At 34.3% G+C, this 23,450-nt stretch overlaps 3 protein-coding genes across 4 annotated transcripts; 2 read left to right on the top strand and 1 right to left on the bottom strand.

Annotated features, from left to right (window-relative positions):
• The first annotated feature begins 2,529 nt into the window (after window positions 1–2,529).
• Window positions 2,530–4,484, top strand: LOC125203210 (SAGA-associated factor 11). Its single transcript, XM_048101518.1, has 4 exons — window positions 2,530–2,658; window positions 3,218–3,312; window positions 3,627–3,938; window positions 4,080–4,484. The coding sequence occupies exons 2-4, from the start codon at window positions 3,271–3,273 to the stop codon at window positions 4,233–4,235; spliced, it is 510 nt and encodes a 169-aa protein (XP_047957475.1). The 5' UTR covers window positions 2,530–2,658; window positions 3,218–3,270; the 3' UTR covers window positions 4,236–4,484.
• Window positions 4,485–4,907: 423 nt separating this feature from the next.
• On the top strand, window positions 4,908–6,871 carry LOC125203212 (histidine-containing phosphotransfer protein 1). The gene is made up of 6 exons (XM_048101519.1): window positions 4,908–5,237; window positions 5,337–5,467; window positions 5,541–5,609; window positions 5,739–5,810; window positions 5,892–5,964; window positions 6,636–6,871. Exons 1-6 carry the CDS (start codon window positions 5,178–5,180, stop codon window positions 6,693–6,695), a joined length of 465 nt encoding a protein of 154 aa, XP_047957476.1. The 5' UTR covers window positions 4,908–5,177; the 3' UTR covers window positions 6,696–6,871.
• On the bottom strand, window positions 6,842–11,301 carry LOC125203209 (squamosa promoter-binding-like protein 7). 2 transcript variants are annotated; one of them, XM_048101517.1, is made up of 10 exons: window positions 10,603–11,301; window positions 9,772–9,947; window positions 9,467–9,678; window positions 9,316–9,390; window positions 9,113–9,220; window positions 8,813–8,930; window positions 8,558–8,693; window positions 8,250–8,403; window positions 7,488–8,033; window positions 6,842–7,380 (listed from the first exon to the last, which is right to left on the bottom strand). In XM_048101517.1, exons 1-10 carry the CDS (start codon window positions 11,106–11,108, stop codon window positions 7,084–7,086), a joined length of 2,328 nt encoding a protein of 775 aa, XP_047957474.1. In that variant the 5' UTR covers window positions 11,109–11,301; the 3' UTR covers window positions 6,842–7,083. The 2 variants fall into 2 exon arrangements, with proteins under 2 accessions (XP_047957474.1, XP_047957473.1); XM_048101516.1 differs by having other exon boundaries at window positions 6,842–7,395.
• Between the last annotated feature and the right edge of the window lie 12,149 nt (window positions 11,302–23,450).

Consider the following 23,450-nt stretch of genomic DNA (forward strand, 5'->3'; position numbering starts at 1 on the left):
TGGCTGGCCTAAGCACCATTGCGGATGCTCTAAAATTATAACTAATAGTATTATCATAAATTAATGTAATATCAATAGTTTATTTAAGATCATAATTAGAGTTTGTTGATAATTTGTTTTGGACTAAAAATTATTGATAATTTTTATTACTCCTCCGTCCATCATTAGGAGTCTCATTCCTTGGCGACACGGATTTTAAGAAATGTTAAGAAAAGTGAAAAGAAAAAAGTTAGTGGAATAGGAGTCTCACTTGTATATATTAGTTTTAAATTAAATTTGAGTTGAATGAGTTAGGTGAAGGTGGAACCCTATTACCATTTATGGTAAAAGTGAAGCGAGACTCTTATTCACGGACGAATTAAAATGGAAAAACAGGACTCTTATTCATGAACGGAGGGAGTAAATCATAACTTTTGGTTAAATTTTGAGTTTTAATTTATGGTATTAGACAAAATTAATGAATACTTCGTTCATATGTGAATAAGAATACCAATAACTTTTTTCTTCCCACTTTTCTTAACATTTCTTAAAACTCGTGTTGAAAAGAAATGAGACTTCTATTAGCAGACGAAGTGAGTATAAAAATAATAATCACTAAATTTTATCACTAAATTTGAATATAAAATGAGTTTTCAAATTTGATAAATTTTTAGTGTAAAAAATGTCGCACTTGTAGGATGATACGGGATATTAGAAACTTTTGTTTTGTGTGTTAAGTGGAGAGAGAAAATATATTTTTTTATATTAGTACGAGATATAACCGTTTCCAAAAATAAAAATGTCATTAGTGGGACAAACTAAAAAAAAAATTGGACCAATTTGTATGAGCGGATGGAGTATATTAATTTATAGTAATACTATTAGTTAATATAATTTAAACGATATAATTTATATTCAACAAAGTTATTATACTATAATTAAATAAGAAAAGGTACTATTCAATAAATAATCAAATTCATTTGTAGCGGTGTGGACGTGTGGTTGTAGATAAGTGCAATATTAACTTAAATCATACTCCAAATAAATTAAGGATACTATATTGAAAAAGTCAGCTAATTGAAAAAGTTTTAAGAGCCGTAACAATTAAATCAAAACGGTGGCGTATTTTGGCATAACATCCCCGCTGTGTTTTCCACCACAGCAGGGGATCCACTCCCCATATTTTATTTTCTAAGATGTTTTATACTCTAATAAATTTCTGTAAATAAAAATTATACTCCACTTTAATTTTAGTATCATCTTATTAATTTAAATCTAAACTATATCAAACAATATTTTAACAATATCACAATAATTTCGAGAGAGATACTCCATATGAATTTAAGAATATTTAAAAGAGTAAAGGTCGAAATTGGTCAAAAACATATAGTCATAATATGAATTTGATCCAAAACTTTCAATTTTTGAAAATCGGGTCTAGAACATTTGAAATCGTTAACGAAGTGGTCCTAAACACTTGAAATCGTTATCGAAGTGGTCCTAAACACTTGAAATCGTTATCGAACTGGTCCTTTTGCGTAAAAAACTAACGGTCAATGCCTAATTAATGATTTTTTAAACTTAATTAATATACTAATGCACAATTAATTAAAAAAATTAAATAAAAAAATTAATAAAATGATAAGAAATTACAAAATCAACCACAAACATCTCTACACGTAAGGCAACACCGCGGCGGAAATTTAAAGGGGAGAGAGATTGAACTGTTGAGCGGCGGACAGTTAAGGTTCCAGAAATTGATTAGAGAAAGATATGAATTTGAGTAAGATTGATTAAGAAGGAGGGGAGAGAAGAGAGGGCATTGATGGTTGAGCTGGGAGGCAGACAGGGGATGACAATGGGTTGGACGAGGCAAGAGCAGCGGCGATGAGGTCATGGAACAACAATACTGCTCGACTGACAACGAGCAGACAAAGGCGACGTAAGCAAAACCATCTTCCGGCAACAACGACCACGTCGACGGAGATAACAACACCGGACTACCTAGAAAGAAAATTGAGAGAGACATGCGGAGGACCGAAAGGAATGGAGGTTGATGGCGACAACAATGGTGGATGGCGACAGTTTTGATCTCAGACAACACCAAAACGGAGAAACACACGATGCCGACGATTTGTGGAGGAGCGAGCAGAGAGAGAAAGACGCGACGACGTTGAGCGCGAGAAAATGAGAGAGAGATTCCGATCTAGGAAGAACGAAGGAAAGATGAAAGAGAAGGAAGAAGAGAGAGAAATAGTCAATTTGGAATTTCTTAGCATTTTAGTTTTATATTTAATTTTATTTAATTAATTATGCATTAGTATATTAATTAAGTTAAAAAATCATTAATTAGACGTTAACCGTTAATTTTTTACGGAAAAGAACCACTTCGTAACGATTTCAAATGTTATAGACCCAATTTTTAAAAAGGAAATGATTTGATCCACATTCGTACCGTGACTATATATTTAGAACCAATTTTAACTTTTACTTTATATAAAAACAAACAAATCCATATTCCCTTTCTACAATTTTTAAAATTTAATGTTTTGTTTTTTCACTAGGTCCTCTCGATTTAACTTTGAAAATAGCACTGCGAAGAACTGATCATTTGTTCTCAAGTTTATTTCTCTGTGTTCTACACTGATCCACGCGATTCAATCGATCTCTGCAATTCAGGTTTATTCGTATTTACCTTTTGTTGTATTTCTATCAGTAGTTTTTTGGTTTTTTCCTCCAATTTGTCGAAAATAGTCCCCTTTTTCACCGATTGTGTGTATTCCCTGGTCGATTTTATTGCTATAGCAAGTTTCACGACTCGATTTTTATTTTATTTTCAAAATATCATTGGCGAATCCACAACTCTTTCGGATTGTATTCTGAAATTGTGCGATATTGTTCTTGTTACATCTAGATCATGGCATTCTCTCTGTACCTTTATCTTAAGTTTGTGAATGATATGAAGTTTCCTGTCCAAAACTGCTGCTTTCGTGGAAAAGCAAGTTCGTAAATTACACTAGCAGTAGTTAGATTAATACCGATAATTCGTAGAGCTAGTTTAATTTGAACAGAAATCAAGGGATGCTTTATACTTATGATGTTAGAGATATATGTGTGGAGAGAAAAGAGGGATATTCATTCTGTCAAAATGGTTAACAAAGTTTAAATTTGAAATGTGAATTAGATTTTTGCCAGTTTTTAGTAGCTCATGATTTTTATTTATGTTTTATTTTATCAGTTGATTGGTTTGTGGGAAAGAATTACCTCCATTGAGGTTGTTTCGTTTTACTCATGTCAGTGCCAAAAGATGATGGCATGCCCTTCCCTTCTGAGGTAACTAATGATGTGATCTTTTCTTCGTGTTATTCAATTTTTGAGTAGTATTTCTATGTGTTTGTTTCCCTATTTTCCATTTCTTGTTTTCAGATATTTGGTAATGCAGCTATCTATGCTGATCACCAGCTGATTACTTGCCTGCGTCTGTTATAGAATCTTGTTTCTAAACTTAGCCAGCTAGGCCTAGCAGACCATTTCTTGCGCTTTGTGTCCCTTTTTATGTTCATTAAACGAGTGGGCGAGATTCAATGGACTCTCCCTGCTGTGAGAAACTTGATTGAAATTCACTTGTTATTGGATTTGATGTGCAGCTCTTATCAGACGTTTTCGATGAGCTTCTTGATTGTATTATCGTTGATGTTGCATCAGAGTCGCACCGTATAGCTAGGCTAGGACTTGACCGTCATTTGGATGATGAGGAAGAGGAGTTGAGGCTGTCGGCTGAGGCACGAGCAAGGGCATCCGACCCTAGCCATAGTGGGGAAGCCAATGGTAAATACGTGGTTGACATATTTGGGCAAACTCACCCTGCAATTGCTAATGAGATATTTGAGTGCATGAACTGCAGCCGATCTATTGTGGCTGGGAGATTCGCTCCTCATTTGGAAAAATGCATGGGAAAGGTAATGATTCCCTTAAAATCAAACTTGATGTAGTAACTACAGCCATTTCTGTTTTGAGATCTGATAAAAATTGGATCTTGGAAGTTGCATTCTTGGTCATCTTGTCTTTCTAGCTCGTTCTTGAAATGGTTCGGTTTGCAGGGTAGAAAGGCGCGCCTCAAGTCGACTAGGAGCTCGACAGCTGCACAGAACCGCTACTCTCGAGGGAGCCCTGTTTCCAATACGAACCGTTTGGCTAACGGAAGCGCTGGAAATGCAGGTCATGAATATCCCAATGGAGCATCGGAAGAACCATGAGAAGACACGGTTCATGGTTACTTCGAGCTCGAGCCTTTAGGTGCCGTGACCCCCCAGCCCATCGAGCCTACAGTATCTGCCATGCCCCATCCCAAAAGGATTCGTCAAGCTGTTACTTACTTACTTAGAACAGGTTCTAGTCCTGGCTCATTTCTAAGACACAGTTGGGATATGGCATGTAAAATAGAAAAAAATGGATCATTAATCTTGACACTTCTGCTGCTTAAAAAGGAGCTTTTTATGTGTTAATGTGATATTATCTGAACTTAAATTCCAGCAACGGAGCTATTCAAAATGCTTTTATCTTGTCCATATATGGATATTACAAATAAAAATTAAGGCCCTAAAAAAAGAGAAGCAAGTTTTTGTTAGGCTAGAAGCATTATACTTGTACTATTATTGTAAAAGATTTTAGAGAATCAAAGTGAGAAATGTGTGGGAATGAAAAGAAAAAAGTTATGATTGAGGTGGAATCGAATCGATACCTTTTCAACTATTGTAATGTAGTGGGCATCTTGAATGTGCGTTTTATCATCTTGGTCGTTTTTTCACTTCAATCTTGATAATTATTAAAAAAAGTTTTAGCTTTTGTCATTATTGTATAAGAGTGGTTGAGAAATTTGAAATAAAACTTTACAAATTAGAGAAAGTGAGAACACGAAGAAAAACTTTAGAAATAGTCAATTTGAAATAAAAAGCTGCATAATAGCTAAAAATAGGTGATGGTTGTAAATTTATAAGGTAGATAACTTAATGCGCTTCGAATCATCCAAAAAAGGGAAATTCTTGGATCTTTTTCTCAGCCGCAGTATGTACAAAGCACACATTAAATGCAAATCAATTCCCATTCTTGAAGCATTTAATTCCCCTTGATTGTGTCATCTATATCTCAAGATCTTCCATTACAAGCTTATCAAAAGGTTTTTCTTGAGAGTGAGAGAGATGGAGGCGGAGCAGCTGCAGAGGAGCTTCATTGAGTACACCAGTGGCCTATTTCGTGAGGTGAGACAGACATGGAAAATAATTTGTTTTTGGTAGTAATATTTTTTGAAAATTTGATTTTTTTTACTAATTTTGAGGTGTTGTGTGATTTTGGTGAAGGGATTCTTGGATGGTCAGTTCAGTCAGCTTCAGATGCTTCAAGATGAAACCAATCCTGATTTTGTGTTTGAAGTTGTTTCCCTTTTCTTTGAGGATTCTGATAGGCTCCTCCATGATCTCTCCCTTGCTCTGTGAGTCTCTCCTTCTCTCTCTCTCCCACTATCTCTATCTCTCTTTCTCATTAGGTGAATATGTTTGGTTCAGAGATCAGCAGAATGTGGACTTCAAGAAGATTGATGCTCATGTTCATCAGTTCAAAGGCAGCAGCTCTAGGTAGCTAGATACTCTTTTATACAATAAAGGAGTACCATATGTATATTCTTGATTAGTTGTCTGAATTCTGTATAGATACGAATACATTGTTAGTTCTTGTAATAGGAACTTGTTTTTTTGGTTTGACAGCATTGGTGCACAGAGAGTTAAGAACACTTGCATTGCTTTCCACAGCTTCTGTGAAGAACAGAACGTCGAAGGGTTAGGCATTTTTCTTGAGATTTTAGCCTCCATTCTGATAAATGCATTGAGTTGTGATGAAATTTATGGTTGAAATATTAGGTGTTTGGGATGCTTGCAGCAAGTGAAGCAAGAATACCTGCTAGTCAAAACCAAACTCGAGGCGCTGCTACGGGTTAGCACCACACAACTTCTATCATCAGATTCGATTTTGTATAGTTGCATCCACGTACATCTGGAATGTGTCCTTCGTTCCTGACCAGAACGAACAACGCAGTTTTAAGACATTTCTGCCTCGCCAAAATCTATTTTGAAAATCGAATCCACTTGCTTTCATGTTTGAAATGTGCCATTAAAATCTATTTAGAAAACTAGATGCACTTCTACCGTTGCATTCACGTACATTCGAAAACGATTAGCACTTTGTATAGTTGCTTTCGTGTACATCTGAAACATTTCGTTCGTTCTGTCCTCACTCCACCGTGACCAGAACGAAAAACATGCATCCCATGAGTCCAAAACACATCTATTGCGACCTGAGATTGATACTCCAATCTTTTTTCTAAAATAATTAGGGGCTTCTTGGTATGATGAAATGAAATGGTGATTCCTACTTCCATTCTATTCATTTGCTTGGTGTGATGGAATGAATGAAAATGCAAAGGAAATCCAAGGAAATTGACATTTCATTTCTATCTTCATTCCATTCCACCCTCCATTCCATTTCACCCTTATTCCATTCCATCATACCAAGCATACCCTTATAATCACAGCGTTCAAGTATTAATCACTCTACAACTAGGTCAATACGGATAGTGATTCGTTGTGTTTTTTTTTTTTGTACAGTTGGAGCAACAAATTGTGGCAGCAGGTGGAACAATTCCCATGCTGAACGAATTCTGCTGAAGAAAATGCAGGAAAAAGAAAGCAATAGTAATCTATTTTGTCACAAGTTTAAGGTTGTGAGAATATTTTCAAGATCATTAGTGATTTCTCAATGTGGGAATTCTTATATGGTGAGAAAGATTTGTAGCTGTGTTTGGATATTATCAAATTCCAATTTAAATGCTTTTATTCTGAAACAAGATCCTAGTACAAACAAATTATGATTTCTAGTTAAGAGCTGTTGCCCTTTCCCCCCAAAAATTTACTTACACAACAAAAACAAATGCTTATACATAATTTCAGAAGAAAGTAAACAAGCCAACGCCTTATAGGTCGAACCTCAATCATAGTTGAGTGAGCGAGTAAATTTACAGATGGATCCGGCACCTCCTACGGCCCGAGAGATAGGTCAGCGTCCAGAGTTGTCGAACACGCAGCTGTGTATGGTAGATGTGATCCGGCCAACCTGTTGAGGGTGGACCACGACTGCGCACACTCCAAAACAGACACCGACGGCCATCACCGCCATTACAAGGAGCCGCCAAGTAGAAAGCGTTCTTGAACTCCAAGACCTACTCGGCCTCTCCTGAAGATTGACGTTCATGATCACTTCGTCTTGCAAAAGAGGAACTGTCGCCGTGTCTTCGTTTAAAGAGGGCCGGGGCCTCACGAGCCCGATCAGTTTCTTCACCGTTCTCTGAAGACCCTGAGAGATAAAGTTCTGCATATTATAATCATGAACGAAACCAACGCGATTATTTGCACGAGTACTCGTTGAATGGTATGAAAAATGTAAAGACGCATGTGATTTACCAGACTAGATGACGGGATGAGAGACGAGGCATCATTTTCCGAGCTGTGGCTGCAACAGTTTCCACTTGGTGTGGGGGTATTGGCAACCACTTTTTGATGTGATCTAGGAGCGAGCCTTCTCCGAGCAGTGTTCATATTTTTCTGTAATAGCCTCAGGTCGGAATCAGAGTCGCTATCAACCAAATCGTTGTCCATTGCGGATCTCATCGAGCAACATAGTCCATCCAGAACGACTGTAGACTCCTTTTCCATCAAGTACTTCAATAAACAGTTCAATCTTAGAATGTGGGACGATGTCAGCTTTTGCTTTGATGCCGGTTTCTTCAGCAACCACGCCACATCTAAGACGAACTCTGAGAACTCAGCTTGCCGTGAAGCAAGAACTTCGCATGCAGGCCGTGGAGAACAGCATTCTAGTTCTTGGGAGGAGGAGGAGGAGGAGAAGGGTGTTGCAGACTTTTGTTGCAAGATCACCATTTCTGCACACGTTTCTTTGTCACTAACGAGGACCGGGATGAAGTTGGACAAACCAGACTGGTTTTCAACCTGCAGATAGGGGGGCATCTATGTAAGAAAGACGTGCAACAGTAACCACAGCAGTTAAGTTTCACTCAAGAAAGCAGTTTACAGCGCGGATATTTAATTAATAAACGAGCCTCTAAACTGATGGAAGCATTGTACAGAAAGAAGGGTAGAACAAGAAAATTAGATAGCAACATCGAGCAAAAAGGGATAAGGGTAGAGGTTAGCAAATATTCTCACCTCGACAAAACCAGGGCCAGAAAGGGCAATATCAATTTGAGGGACATATATCTTCAACAGCTGATGGTCAGCACTATTGGCGTGGCCTTTCTCACACGGAGATGAAACACGGATTTTATATGCCAGGTACTGTCCAGCAAATGATATTAAAAACCTGCATGCAATGTATCAGATGACTAATCATGCAAGATAACAGAGATACTCATTATCAATTAGAAAAAAAGTATTCTAATTCGAGCCAATTTTAAACACTAAAGATGATAGTTTCGCTCCATATTTATTTATTCAAAGTAATGCATCAATCTTACCGGAAGTTTGGTTGGAGTAGATGGCTTCCACAGGCCACGAATTCCATTGGCCTGCCAGCCTCGAAGCAATTTGGATAAATGAAATGAAGCTTCGGAGCTCGATGTTTTACTTTAACCTCATGTACCAAAGTTGCATCTGTTTTCACAAGAGTCCCAAATATATGTCCCAAATATATAAATAAAAAAGCTATCACCATGACCAAAGGCAATTTAGTAGTAATTCTCATTGAGATAATGAATATTCTGCCAACAGACCTTTTGTGATTCGAAAAATCATGTCATTCAGATAAACATGCATTGCGCCTCTTCCCGACAAAAGGCTCCCTGGTGACGAAACAAGATTTTTGATGCATAAAGCCGGTTCCTCCAATAACTGATCAATGCAAAACAAAAACAAAAAAATTAACGAAAAGTATTTTATCAAGAAAATGACAAAACAAAAAAAAGGACAAGTTATATCAAATCAATATATTTGGAAACCTACTGAATAGATAGTGATGCAATTTTAACATTTTCTAGCCATATGCATAAAATACGTGAATGGGATCCATGTACCTTACGCCACACTGGTTCCGGCATTGCAATAAAAGCAGTCAAGATTGTACAACCCGGACGGATATACCCCTCCAACTCAACAGGCATGCTAGCCAACCATTGGAATATCTACAAACACATGTACCAGCGTATCAATAATAACTCCACGTGCATTTAACTTAAAGTAGCAGTTTAAGTAAACTGAACTGTAACAACTAGAATACTTGAAGTCGAAGGCGTCGAGGAAATTCAGCTGGATTCCAGTCATAGAGCTTAAATGAAATCCTACCTGCAGGGCACTGCAAAAAATATCAAACCACTGCAACTTAATTAAGCCATGATTTACCAAAAGAATAAATAAATGTGTGACCGTACCGCGGAGGAATAACTACTCTTGTTGTCACAGTAGGGTGGAGACTGCTTGAATGTCGGATCCTGTGTATCAGCTTTGGCATGAGGTTCGCCAGAGGTGGATAATGATACAATACTATCGCTTTGGAGATTCTGCGAGCCTCGAACAGAGACCTGCCCATCTGACTCCAGCAAAGGCTCCTTCTCTTCAATCTGACCGTTCACACTTATTCCATCTGGACAAGAAAAACGAATTAGTATACCCAGTCACCCTAAAAGTTGGAGACAAGCATTTAACGATGGTATGTTGGAGGGTAATTGCAGCATACCTTTTCCAGCATCATCATCATCGCCGCTGAGATCATCAGCCAAGATTATCGGTTGAGATTCCTTTTCAGTACCTTCTTTAGAATCATGTGGTTTCCTTCTACGTCTGTTATTATGACGTTCTAGTTTCCTCCTACAACTACGTTTGCCCTCATCAAAATCTGACAAGATGTGGAACCTGCAACAGTAGCTTTCAATATCAATTAATTCATCAAAACAACTTCATCTGCAAAATTGAATGCATAAACATCATGATCATCCTTCAAAAAAGGCTGACTTAATAAATGAGGCCCAACTTCATAAATGAGGGGGGACATGAAGTTGAAACCACTGCCATATCTCTAGAAGCTTTTAGATGTAAGTCTAATCACTGCCATATCTCTAGAAGCTAGCAGATGTCAAACTCTTAAACCAAGATTCACAAATGCTACATTTTGGCATCCAAAGAAGTGGCAGTGAAGCACATAATCCGGCACTAAACAACAATAAACGCAAAAAAAAATTAAAAAAAAATTCACCATTTCCAGCATATCAAGGCAGAATTAGTCACCAACACAAAATCAAGAAAACATCACACAAGCAAAAATCACATCTTGACCAACGATTTTTCACATCTCATCATCAACGTAATCAAGAAATCACCTTTCCAAGAGCACTATATAAGCATTAACCAACGCCAAATCCATTACTACAATTTTCAAGATTATCCAGATAAATATTAAACACAATACGCACCATCCCACTAATCCAAAAAGAACAAAGATCCCAACTTTCCACATCGCAAGCAATCCATCAGCAACTTAAATGAAAGAAGACGAAAAAAGGGAGCATACTTTCCACACTGCTGGCAGTATCTCTTGGCCTCGCCATCAATAACCACAGAGACCGCATTCGCACAGCGCAAGCAAACGCGGTGGCGCTTGTGATACCCTTTAAGCTCAGAGATATCATCCTCGCAGCCCGGCACCTGGCACCGGGCCGGGCCACTGGGCCCCCTGGCTACCCGGGTCCGCTTCTTACTGGGGAGCTGGCGCTCCTCCTCGGCCAGCTTGGCGTCCAATTCGGGGCAAGCGCAGGGGACCCGGGCCAGGAAATTGGAGCACAGCAATCTGGGGTCCCTTTTCCTCACCGCGCCGGGCTTCTCTTGGGCCGGGTCGGACCCACCTGCCTGCTCCTGCTCCTGCTCCTGCTCGGAGTGGGGAAGCGACGGCGCAGGGTGAAGGCCCTCATCGACGTTGAAGTCGAGGAAATCCGACCAGTCGAAGAGGGACGATGCGGTGGGGTCGTCGGCCGGAATTTGGGCTTCAATTGGTGGAGTTGGGATTTGATTTTGCTCCATTATTGGGGGGATTTTGAGGTTGCCTAGAAAATCGGAGAATTTAGCAAAGTCTCCTCTTTGTCGATTGCTGAGAAATGGATTTAGGGGTTAGAAAAGTCTCCCTCTCTCTCTCTCTGCGAATGTTGAGAGACGATGTCGTTAGGTGGCGACACTGCTGGAGAGAGAGAGTCTGCGCTTGCTTTTCAAGTTTGAACAATTTGATTGATGTTTTTATTTCTATTTTGGAGAAGAAAGAATCTAATTCTATTTTCATTTTATTTTTTTATTACGATTAATTAGTGTGTGTGTTTTTTTTTTCTTCCTTTTTTGAGCTTAGGTAATTTCTTTTTGATGGGGTGGAAACGTGCTTATTTGATTTATTTTATTTGCCGAATATTTCTTATAATTGGCTCTTCGCATTATTATAAGAACAAGTCCCGGTTTGATTCCAAAGTTTTTTGGATATTTTCAGTGAATATTTTTTAGTTGTTTGCGTATGATGGATTTAGTGTTAAAATATTGCAATGGTGATGCATTTTGGAGATTTCGTTTTCGGGTCCAACTATATTTAAATTATGTAAATCTAATAAACTATGTTAGAGTCAATATTTTGGATTCACTTATTTAACTTTCATCTTTTGATGTAGTAGTACCATATCTTATTCCGACCTTTTTGTGTGTCTTTTTTAAATTTTGTAGGAGTTTATATAGTTTGATAATGATGCGTAGTAGTATTTGCATACAATTATGCTGCCTAAAATGACCTCCAATTTTTTGCATGAAAAACAAAGAGTAAAAATTTCAAATTTTCAACTGAATAAACTTCTCATGATTTTCTTCAAATGGCCTAAAAATTTTTTGTGGTCGACACAAGTTTAGCAAAGATCCGCCAAACTATAATTATGAAAGCGGCCGACAAAAGTTTTTTTCATTCTGTTCTTTGGTATACGACATGAGTTGAATATCAATATTTCCCTTTATATTTTCTTACTACTACTGTAGTATTTATATTTTGTCAAACAAGAGGTAGTAATAAAGAAGGTTCAAATCATCAATATGGCAAAACTGGTTAATGTTAAAACTTAGCAGTGAGGCGTAAGTCCATAATCAAAATGACGCTATGATCAATTAAGCCATCTTTTACCTCAAAATAAATTTTGATCAATTAAATTGACATAAAATTGATTTTTTTTTTCTTTTCATACATGTTAACTGGTGAAATCGTGCACATAGGGTTTTTTAAAAGCAAAATATATCTTGTTCATTAACTAGGTGAATTTTTTACTATTGAAATGGGGTATGTATAGGATATGGATCCCCTGCTGTGCTCAAAGCCACAGCAGGGTGTGCTGTTCCACACAACCAAATATAAAATTCATAAATAATAACATTTAATTAAATATAAATAATAACATTCATAAATATAAAATTCATAAATATAAAATTCTTTTTTAATTAAATATTTGGTTGTGTGGAACAGCACACTGCTGTGGCTTTGTTGAGCAAAGCAGGGGATCCATATCCGTATGTATATGAGTATATGTATTTGTGAGAGTGATGGATGAAATAAAATGGCGACATTATAGCGAAAGGAACATGTGAGAAAACGAAGCCCAATTTAGATCGTACATTGGGCATCAAACATTATTGTTCTCATGCACTCCATGTCTATTTGACTATTTACATTTTATATTATCCCATATTTATTTTTTCTTTAGCGCAATTATATAATGCCACGTTAGTTAATGACATCAATCACTATCAGTACATGCATAAGCATGCTCATCAGATCAAGATCAAACACAAAAAGCAATATGAAAAGAAAAATAGAAAAAACAAATAGTACTAGCTAAAAATGGATTTTGCTCGTAAAGTAAGACAATGGAGAAAGAACATTTGATTTTTTATTTCAGATGTATGTTTGGTTACATATTATAAGGAGTACTACATAAAGCCTTTTATTTTAAGATGTGGATATCATTTTTCATTCATCCATAAACATGAGTTTGTTTGTTTTTTAAATTTAGTCTATCCACCTTAGGATTGCATAACTATGATTAATCAAGGTTGATATTTGTGTGCAAAACTAAACCACATCTTATTATTGCATAACTTGTTACTATCAAATATGAACCTTATATATAGTTAAAGTACCATCAAACCAATGACGGACCCAGAAAACTGAACCCGTGGGATCGGAAAAAAATCAAAAAAATACATATCTATATATTATAAATAATACAATTAAATATTGCAAAATCTTTTATTAAATATGATAATTGATTACTATGAATATCCATATTTTTAAAATATAAAAACACATCACAAACTTTATACTATAATTAAATTGTTTACTTATTTTAAAGTATGTTTTTATTTTAAATTTGTGATATGTTATGTATTTTTATAATTTCATTATTTTAATCGTGCATTTGTTAACTTCTTATTATATCATTCAATTTTATTTGTGATCTTAAAAATATTACTGTTATTTTTAACTACAAATATTAATAAAACTCAAAATGAAATCTAATAATGAGTGATAGTACTAATTAACACTTTTTTTTTTAATATTTTACATATTTTCACTTACACTATATATATGTATATCGACAAAACCAACTAAACAAAGCACAGGCATATTAATTAAGAAATAAAAATTAATAGAAAAAGAAGAAAATAGGAGTAAATACACATTTATCAATACTACTCCCAAAAAGGTTCCCTAGGTTTTCTAAAATAAACAATAGCGCCGCCGACGCAGGCCTCTTCTCTACTCCTCTATCCTTTGTTCTCTTCCAAATTCTCTTCCATGGAGACAAAAAAGCCATAGCGTGGGGTCGGAGCCGGAGCAGCCATGGATCACCGGCCGATTTTGGGAGAATATCAGAGGCACTCACGGACCGCATGACAACCAAATTTAATCTGTTCATTGATAATTTTCTCAATTAATATCACATGGCGTACAATAATTTTTCGTGATAATTTGTATACATAACATTATCAAAAACCTTAAATTTCATACTATTAGTCATGAAATACCAATGATATATTTTCACATGAAGAAATTTGCATGGAAAATGTAATAGGTAAGTATCTTTGTTAACTGTCATTATAATGATGTAATTTAATGTTACATAAATATAAATATAATGTTATGATAAAGTAATTTTAATATTACGATGGAGTGTACTTTCGAATTTTGTAATGGTACAAATGATCATCGCCAAATATAACCGTCGATAATTAATCTATATCTATATCTACACAATATATAAAAGGGAAGTTTTGGAAAAATTTACAAGATTGGCCATTTAATTAAAAAAATTATATTAAATTAAATATATATAATTTAAAGGCCATCAAACGTGTGATTAAGTGGAGGGAGTGGGAGGTTTCACTATGTCAGTGATTAAGTGGAGTGAGTGAGAGGTTTTACTATGTCATTTAGAAATCAAAATAAAAATCATGAACTGGATTCTCCATGCAAAGAAAAGAAGTCACCCGAAATCCACTCTGAGGGGAGGAAAACTTCAGTAACACCTTCAGGAGGAAGTTCAAAGATTTACAAGCCTTCAAAGTCCAAACAAAGTATTTGATCACCCCATGTTCTGATTTGCTAGCTTACATATTAAATATTGATTTTGTGTATTGCAAATTGATTTTGTTCCTTTTAGGACTAGTTCGGTTTACTAGATGGGGAAGGGTCAGAATAATTTCTTGGCCGCAATTTTTTTGTGTAGGGCCCCACATGAGCACAGATTTAAATCTAGTGAACGGCTTTTCAGTTTTAATCCTGATTTGGGCCATGATATAATATTGTTCAAATAAATAATGCTTGCTTTTACTACAAATTGACGGCAGTACCCCTAAACTATGCCTCAGATTGGGGGTAATCGAAATTTTGGAAGGTGACATTGTCATTTTCATAGCCAATTCTTGATGTGGTTTTCGATGCAGAATTTAATACCACCACTTGCTAAAGATTTTAAAAAACCCCCATTTCGGTATGCTACAGTGCGGGTCGTGGTTATTTCCTCGGGCTCACACCGAACAATTGAATTGCTCTGATTTGCACCCATATATGGGCATAACAGACAAGGCGAACGACTCCTTAAGGTTTCATCTATGCAGATAGCCCTAATGATATCGCAACATCAAGCAATTTAATTTTGAGAAAATCATATTCAACTCTATCTGATGGGATTTTAGTATGGTCTAACATCAATCTGTGGATATTCATGACTCCATTTTAATTATTTTTTATTTTTTTAAAATTTATTTGCACATATTTTTTAGATCAAATGTGTAGATATTTATGACTCCATTTTAAATATTTTTGAATTTTTTTTGTTTAATTTATTTGCACATATTTTTTAGATCAAAAATGTCAGAGTAGTTTTTTTTCTTCTCAATTGTATTTGATGAACTTGGAACTCCGATTAAAAATTCTAGTAGTAAATACAAGACCCGCTTCATTTCTTTTGAATGAAACCATCCCCTCTTTATTTTTAAACGTTCTCAACTTATACAAAATGTTACATTTCTCTTATATTTATAGACATTCACTTCATATTCTTGAATTATCTGCTTCATTCTTTTATATTCTAAATATATAGGAATTCTATATATAGATATTCTAATGCTTAATTCTAGATAATCTATATAATATCTATATATTTATCATATCTAAATAATTCTACTACAAAAATCAAGTTTAATTATTTTTTATTCCAACGTATCAATGACAGATTCATTACTACATTTTATTTCTATAAAATTGCATATTTTATTTTTATATTTATTTTTTAGATTAATCTTTTGTTGTTCTTCGGCATTGGTAGCTAGATTGGTTGCTTTTGAGTTTGATTTTCACGTTTTTGCTCTCGATTTGGGAAACAATTAGCACTTCGTCGGCTCTTTGTACTCCCATATACGCCGTTGAGTTTACTGGTATTGGCGATTGAAGTGAATTACTTCAATCGCGGAGTGTCTAAGGTAATTGTATATCAGTGAGTGTATAATGTAAATTCGCAGTAGAACGATAGTGTTTCTTAGATTTGAAATTCTGTAGAAGTGATGGTTTAATGGCGTGAGTTTGGGTTGAAACTGAAAGGGTTTAAAACTATAGATTAGTTTATTATATAATTTACTTTAAATATGTTTTTAGCTAATATTATTCGCTACTATTAGGTACTACGTGGCTACTTTATTTAATTAAATCTGGAATTATTTTTGCTTACTCTCAAATATTTTTCTTATAATTTAAGGTATAATATTCAGGGTGAGTGATCAATTGATAACTCATCCCTTAGTTGCTAACTACAACTAATTTAAGACCATAAGATTTTAGAAATCTTGTGGTCTACAATTTTCCATGTGTAATTTCGTTTTTCATTTTTTAGTATTAAAAAGATAATAGCAACTATCAAATTTAGGGTTTAGAAATACAATGTCAATACGGTGTATGAAATACATCAACACGAAGACATAATAATGTCAACACAATTTCATATTGACATTTTACAAGCATAATATTGACATATTATGGTAGGTGTATTGACATAAATCTGTTCGTCAAAAATACGAAAATTAAAAAAAAAATCAATTTTTTTTTTCAAATTTTGACGTCGGAACATATGCATGTAGTATATCGTTGGAATCCTTATAAAATTATCTTTAATTTGATATATGTTATATGAATTTAAAGTTTTGGGATTTCTTTTAAAAGTTAGTTATAACTAACTTGGCATTAATAACCCTATTGATTTTTATTGGAATTAATCCTATAGCGTTATTGACGTTTTTTGTTGATCGTATTGACATTTCATGGTTGATGATCTAGGCCTTTAATTTGAATATCTAATGACTATTATTGAGTTGTAGTTAGCAATTAAGCATTGAGTTAGCAATATAACACTCTCCTAATATTTAGTCTCAAATATTTATCTTATTTATGTAATGGAATCATTATATTTATAAATTCTATTTTTGCGGTAGGTGGTGATGTTAGAAGTTGCCCTATTATTATCTATGATTACACGGTTAGATGATTATGTTTTGGAGGGTCAGGTATTGGGTGGTCATAATATTGGTCACGAAGTGTTGATTTTTCAAATATCTTTAATATCGTCTAATTCAAGGTTGTCATTCAAATTCTAACGATGACAATTTATTTTGGTTGTGTGGCATGCTATGATCATTAACAAAAGACAAGGTCAATGTCTCTCTCATTTTGGATTATTTTTGAAAAAAAAACTGTCTTTAGTTATGGACAACTGTATGTTGATATATCTAGAGTCACAAGTCGCAAAGGTCTGAAGATTTTAATTTGTAGAGATGATGATGATAATAGAAGTGATTCTATATTGATAACGTTGTTTACAAAGAAGTTTGGTTTGTTATTGTTTTTCTTATGTTTTTGTTTGTATTTATGAATATTTATGTTTTGTTAATCGAAACTGATGAATTATATATTCATTCAAATAGTTTGCTTTTTTTTTTCCTTTTGTAAATAATATTACATTTTTCTTTATTTGTATGTCAAATTCTATTTCATCCACACATCTCCTCTTTTGTTATTTCTTTTATTTTATACTACTACACTCATATCAAATACTCCCTCGGTTCCGAAAGAGTATGAACTTTGGGTTCGGCACGGATTTTAATGCATTATTGGTAAAGTAAGAGGGATAGATAGAGAAAATTTTTAGGTATTGTTAGTGGAGAATGAGTCTCACCTCATTAGAGAGGAGTTTCTAAAATTGGAATGTTCATACTGTTCGGAGACAGACAAAAAAGGAAATAGTGCATACTCTTTTGGGACGGATGAAGTATTAAAATAGTATACAGTCATCTGCTAAAATATGAAATGTTTTATTGAGAGTGGGTCGAGAGAAGTATAAATGTCTTTTTGTTGTTGTGTACAATATTTTTAATTATTTATAATATTACAAATACTTATTTTAATTAGTTCTGTAATATATTTTTATACTTATTCACTCTATTCTTTATTTTAAGTTAATATATTTTTATTATTTAAAAATCTTTTGTCTTGTGCATAGCACAGATGATAACACTAGTTACATTAATGACTAATAAAATAAATGATCAATTAATTTGTCTTCGTATAGTCATAGTAGCATTTTTTCCATATTAAACGTTTTCTAATAGAATGTGAGTTGTCCCAATCTATCTATACATATATAAAGGGAGAGTTTTGAGGGTATTTATGGAATTACCATTCACGCTTAAATATATAAATTAGATATTATAATCTAGACATTTAAGAATAAAAACTATAGTATAGACGTTGCCTTCCGTTGAACAATTCTTTTATTTTCATAAACATATATGGTAATAAATTATGGCAGTTACAGTTATAATACATTATTATATTTATATACATTATGGCGTTTCAAATCATCATTTGGATAATTGTATTAGTTTCATATATAATGACAGTTGTTACACTTCTCTATTAATTTAAAATTATTTAAAATTATTTATTCAATTCAGCCGTTTTTAATTATAACAATAAATATGAAAATCAAGAGTTGAGAATTTAAAACAAAGAATCTTTTAATTAAATTCATTCATAACACCACCCAATCATATATAAACGGGCATGTATATACTCATTCTTCATTCTCTCAGCCACCTCCGCTATCGCCGCTATGCACCAAAATTCCTGACGATTTGACAGTGACTATTCTAGAGAACAGCGGCGGATCCAGGTGGGGTCGAGTGGGGTCGGCCGATCCCACCACCGGCCCCGTAGTACCGCCGGAAAACTCAATTCATTGGCGTCTTCGACCCCACCTCAACAGTCAACACAGGGACGGAACTAGCGTACTCAAACCATGGTCGTCCCAGTCTGTGCCTACGTTTTTTTACTGTAAGAATGGAGGGAAGAAGGAGATTTGATGTGAATCAAATAATGCTTGTTCTACTGCATGTTTTCTCCTATTTTGTACCTTAAAATCATCTATCAGTTAATCATTAAAGCTTGATTATTATTATATATTAATTGATAGATGTACATGTGGAGTGGGGTCTGATTGAAACTGTTCGTTGCCTATCAAGATGGTGTGCAAATTCTTTTATCTTACCACCATTATCTTCGTATTTGAATTAGCTTCGCGTGGGTATATTGTACGCCTCAATCGGAGCTCGAATGAAGAAGTTATGACCGTTTGACGAAGGTTGCGCGAAGCAGTCAAAACCGGCAAAAACGCCCGGGTCGGGCTTTTCAGCATAAAAAAAGCCCGGGTCCAGTGGAAACGCCCGGGTTGGCATACAAAATGCCCGGATTGTCATCATTTCGCCCGGGCCGGGCATTTTTCTCGGTAACTGCCGAATTTCATTGTTCAAATTGGTTTATGGGCGGTTTTTGGATGGAGAGAGACTTCCTGGGACGAAAAGTGAGAGGGGAAAAGAGAGAAAGAGAGGAGGAAGAAGAGAAGGAAGAAATTCCGGCCAATATTCCGACTATCCGTCTCCAAATCTCAATTCCACTCAACGAGAGCATGCTTCCTATGGTTTTCATTGTGATTTTTATCATGTGTTTAGGCTAAACTCTCAATGTTGCTCCAAGTTGTGATTTAGGCTTGTGTGAATGTATCTACACCTTTGAATCCGCGTTTTGTCATCGCTGATGTGTTTAATGTTAGATTCTATCGCTTTAGAGGCCTCTATCGTAATAGATGTTCAATCCTTGTTTATCGTCTCTTTAACATAGACTTGGATGGACTAATCAATTGATGTGTTGTTGAATTTGAATTGTTCAGAGGATAATTTGACAACGGATTAGGTAAGTTTATATAGTAGATGTTTATGTCTCCCGCGCTTCCGCAGGAGTTTATAAACATCGAAAATTAGTTCATGGAACAAGTGTTCAGCTGACTGTGAACTATACGTCGCAAACATGTTCAGTGCAAGCGATTAGGTTGATGAATTAATCCCAAAATTTGTGCTTTTGATAGATGTAGAAATATGCAAGTCTTTTGAGCAACTTGGAGTGACATACTTTTTCGTTTGAGAAATCCATCTTTTGTTAATCTTTTATTTTCGTTTGTCTGAATCTTTCAAAACCAAAAAAATCAAATCCTTATGTTTCATCTTTTTAACTTCATAAGTTTTAAACAATCTTCTACCTCCCTGTGGATCGACACTTGAAATACTACCAACGACGCTGTAATCTTGCAGTATCGTAGTATTATTAGAGTTAATTAATTAAACTTGATATCTTGTGTGAACTGAATCGAATACTCTAAAATACGCATCAAGAGGGAAACGAAAAGGGGAAAAGGAGAATTAGAAATTAATTCTGATTAAAATTAAAGAGCATTGAATTTTGTGACTTGGGTCCACTTTAAAATTTACTTTTTTTTGTGCTTAAGTTATTTGGGAATACGTATACACATTTGTATGTTTCAGGGTTCACATTATATAAATATAATCTGATTTGCAGATTTGGGAATACATTGTTATTGCATTTATAATTTAAGTACTTAATTTATATTTAACATACTATTATTTTGCATATCTGCATAATTCACAATTTATATGTGTCTATTTAGTACTTGATGAAATTTTCTTTCTGATGAAATTTTCTTTCTTTGTATTAATTCTTATAGTTCCATTTCAAATAAATTATCGTCTAATAATTTCAATTAAGGTTAAATATAGTTCTTACATATCAATAAATCAAATGTATTTAAAATAAACACATACTTTAATGAATATAATCCTAATTTCATATTTTTTAATTCTATAATTTAGATTTCAACCTTATTATTCATATTCAAATTACTTCTAAATTTTCAAAATTTGGGATGTTAGAAAAAATTGTACTTCATCCGTCCTATAAGAATATTCATTTTGGATTGGACACGAATTTTAATACATAATTGATAAAGTAATAAAGAGATAAAAAGAAAAGTAGTTAAATATTGTTAGTGGAAATGTGTCCCACCACATTAGAGAAAAGTGAATTCATAAAATTAGAAAGTGCATATTCTTGTTGGGATGGATTAAAAATCAAAGAGTGTATATTCTTATGGGACGGAGTAAGTATGTTGTTTTTAGGATATTCATACTCGCATTGATTATCTATATTAGTACTATATATATTTATAAAAATAATTATTTTATGATCCGACCCCACGATATTTGGTTCCTGGATCCGCCATTGCTAGAGAACAAAGAATATGGACGCTACTCCGAAGAAGATGGAGTGCTTACCAGAAATTTCAGAAGATAAAGCATGAAGAGGATGGAGGCGCCCCGACAACATCCAAATAACTAACTACTAACCGAAAAATCTCCATTGAAAATCAACAACGAAAAAAGCACGCGATTGTATGGTGAGAAGCAACGGTAATCTTCCATGAATGAGTGAAGAGGGCGGTGTAAAAGGGGAGTGAAGACCACAGATACGAGATAAGAATAATAATCAGCGCATTATGGTAAATATTAGTAACACTATGTTTATTTAAACTTTACTATATTAAAGTGGGCCTTTAAAATGAGCCACCTTGATAATTACGATTTACGGTACACGTTTTTACCATATTTTTCTTCCTTTTTAATATTTAAATTTTTATGTATTTATTTAAAAATACAATACTTTAAATGGAATATAATAGTTGTAAACCGTAATATGAAATCATATAATAGTTGTAAGTCGTAATATTTAAATTTTTAATGTATTTATTTAAAAACTCAATACTTAAAATGGAATATAATAGTTGTAAATCGTAATATGAAATCATAATTACTCAAGTCTATTGTTTTTAATGAAATTATATTTATTTTAACTCAAAAATGGAATATAATAGTTGTTTTAATTTAGCATACTTTTTCTTTTATCTATCCTTAAGAGAATCTATTACTATATAATTAAAAATTATTTATAAACTTGAATGTGTTTACAAGTTCAAGAATGATCGAAAAAAACTAAAAATAATAAAATGTTATACAATGACGTATATTAAATAAGCAATCTTTGGAATAATATTTCACTCAAATAAAAATAAACTAACGGGTAACGATAAATTTTAGTTATAAAGAGCAATAATTTTGGAACAATTATTAAAAGTCTTGGTTGAGTTTTTAACAACATAATATTGTTTTTGTATTTTTATTTGTTCATGAAATAATTAAAACTAAATCATTTTTTTTAGTATTGACTTATGACGACTAAATGTTTTCTTCAAAATATCATTATTTCATACTCCAATTTTTAAAATACTTTCTATTTTTTTTTAATAAATATACACTATAATATGAAAAAAAGAAAAAAAAAACGCAAGACAAAACAGTGCAGTTTTATAACTTTCGTCCATAATTGCATCGACTAAATTAAAAGTGTATTTCTTTAGTAAATGGACATTACAAAAATATAATCTAGATGATGCTTACTTTATAATTACATTATGAATTCTTTAATTTTTTTGAAAAAAATAAAATGGTTTTAAAGGAAAATAATGATAAGACTAATTTCATGCATCGGTTATGTAGTGAAAAACACTTTATTTTACTGGATCTAACGCAATTTTTAAGCCAGGTGTGTGAAGGAATCGCTAGATCCAGGAAGAGCCGGAGGCAATGGACTAGCGAAGGAAAGTGAGCAGAGTTGAAGAGAAAATGGCTGGACGAAGGGAGTCAATAGCTGAAGGCAACAAAGACTATTCATACCTCGCTGGACCCACTTCTACGCCTATATATAGAGGAGCATGCAGCACACGCCATATACATGATTGGCAATGGACTAGCGAAGGAAAGTGAGCAGAGTGGAAGAGAAAATGGCTGGACGAAGGGAGTCAATAGCTGAAGGCAACAAAGACTATTCATACCTCGCTGGACCCACTTCTACGCCTATATATAGAGGAGCATGCAGCACACGCCATATACATGATTTTGCTCTCAGCTCACACACTTGGGAAAAATGGGAGTTCTGGGTAGTCAAGGGTTTCTAGGGGTTTCATCTTCGGAGAGAGTTAGTGTAACACCGTCCTCACGGAGGGCGAAGATACAATCAATTTACATTCAGTTTTTTGCACTTTTATTACGTCGAACTTCATCGTTTTGTAAGTCGATTTGGTTGCTGGCTACTGAACGATTGTCTATGCATTTAGTTTATGTCATGATGGTGTTTATTTTGTGTTGATTATGTTGATTCTGAGTTTTTGTTTGAGGTTTTATTTCGGCAGTTGAATATCATTCTCTGTTTTGGATGTTTCTGTGCTTGATCTGGGAAATAGGTTGTGGATCTGTGTTGTTGTTATTGATCGGTGGTTGTTCGGCGAATTTGTAGCTATGAATATACTTTTGGTCGGAGTTTGTGTCGGATGCTTGGAT

This window comes from Salvia hispanica, chromosome 2 (genome assembly GCF_023119035.1).
Source record: "Salvia hispanica cultivar TCC Black 2014 chromosome 2, UniMelb_Shisp_WGS_1.0, whole genome shotgun sequence".
In the NCBI taxonomy this organism is placed as follows: domain Eukaryota; kingdom Viridiplantae; phylum Streptophyta; class Magnoliopsida; order Lamiales; family Lamiaceae; genus Salvia; species Salvia hispanica.

Bases quoted from the DNA above. Each gene is read 5' to 3' on its own strand.
- LOC125203210 (XM_048101518.1), top strand. From the start codon at position 3,271: ATGTCAGTGCCAAAAGATGATGGCATGCCCTTCCCTTCTGAG. The intron at 3,313-3,626 runs GTAACTAATGAT...TTTGATGTGCAG, and splicing joins GCATGCCCTTCCCTTCTGAG to CTCTTATCAGACGTTTTCGA. The intron at 3,939-4,079 runs GTAATGATTCCC...TTCGGTTTGCAG, and splicing joins TGGAAAAATGCATGGGAAAG to GGTAGAAAGGCGCGCCTCAA.
- LOC125203212 (XM_048101519.1), top strand. From the start codon at position 5,178: ATGGAGGCGGAGCAGCTGCAGAGGAGCTTCATTGAGTACACCAGTGGC. The intron at 5,610-5,738 runs GTAGCTAGATAC...TTGGTTTGACAG, and splicing joins TTCAAAGGCAGCAGCTCTAG to CATTGGTGCACAGAGAGTTA. The intron at 5,811-5,891 runs GTTAGGCATTTT...TTGAAATATTAG, and splicing joins GAAGAACAGAACGTCGAAGG to GTGTTTGGGATGCTTGCAGC.
- LOC125203209 (XM_048101516.1), bottom strand. From the start codon at position 11,108: ATGGAGCAAAATCAAATCCCAACTCCACCAATTGAAGCCCAAATTCCG. The intron at 9,948-10,602 runs GTATGCTCCCTT...CTACTGTTGCAG, and splicing joins TACTGCCAGCAGTGTGGAAA to GTTCCACATCTTGTCAGATT. The intron at 8,694-8,812 runs GTCTGTTGGCAG...TTGTGAAAACAG, and splicing joins GATTTTTCGAATCACAAAAG to ATGCAACTTTGGTACATGAG.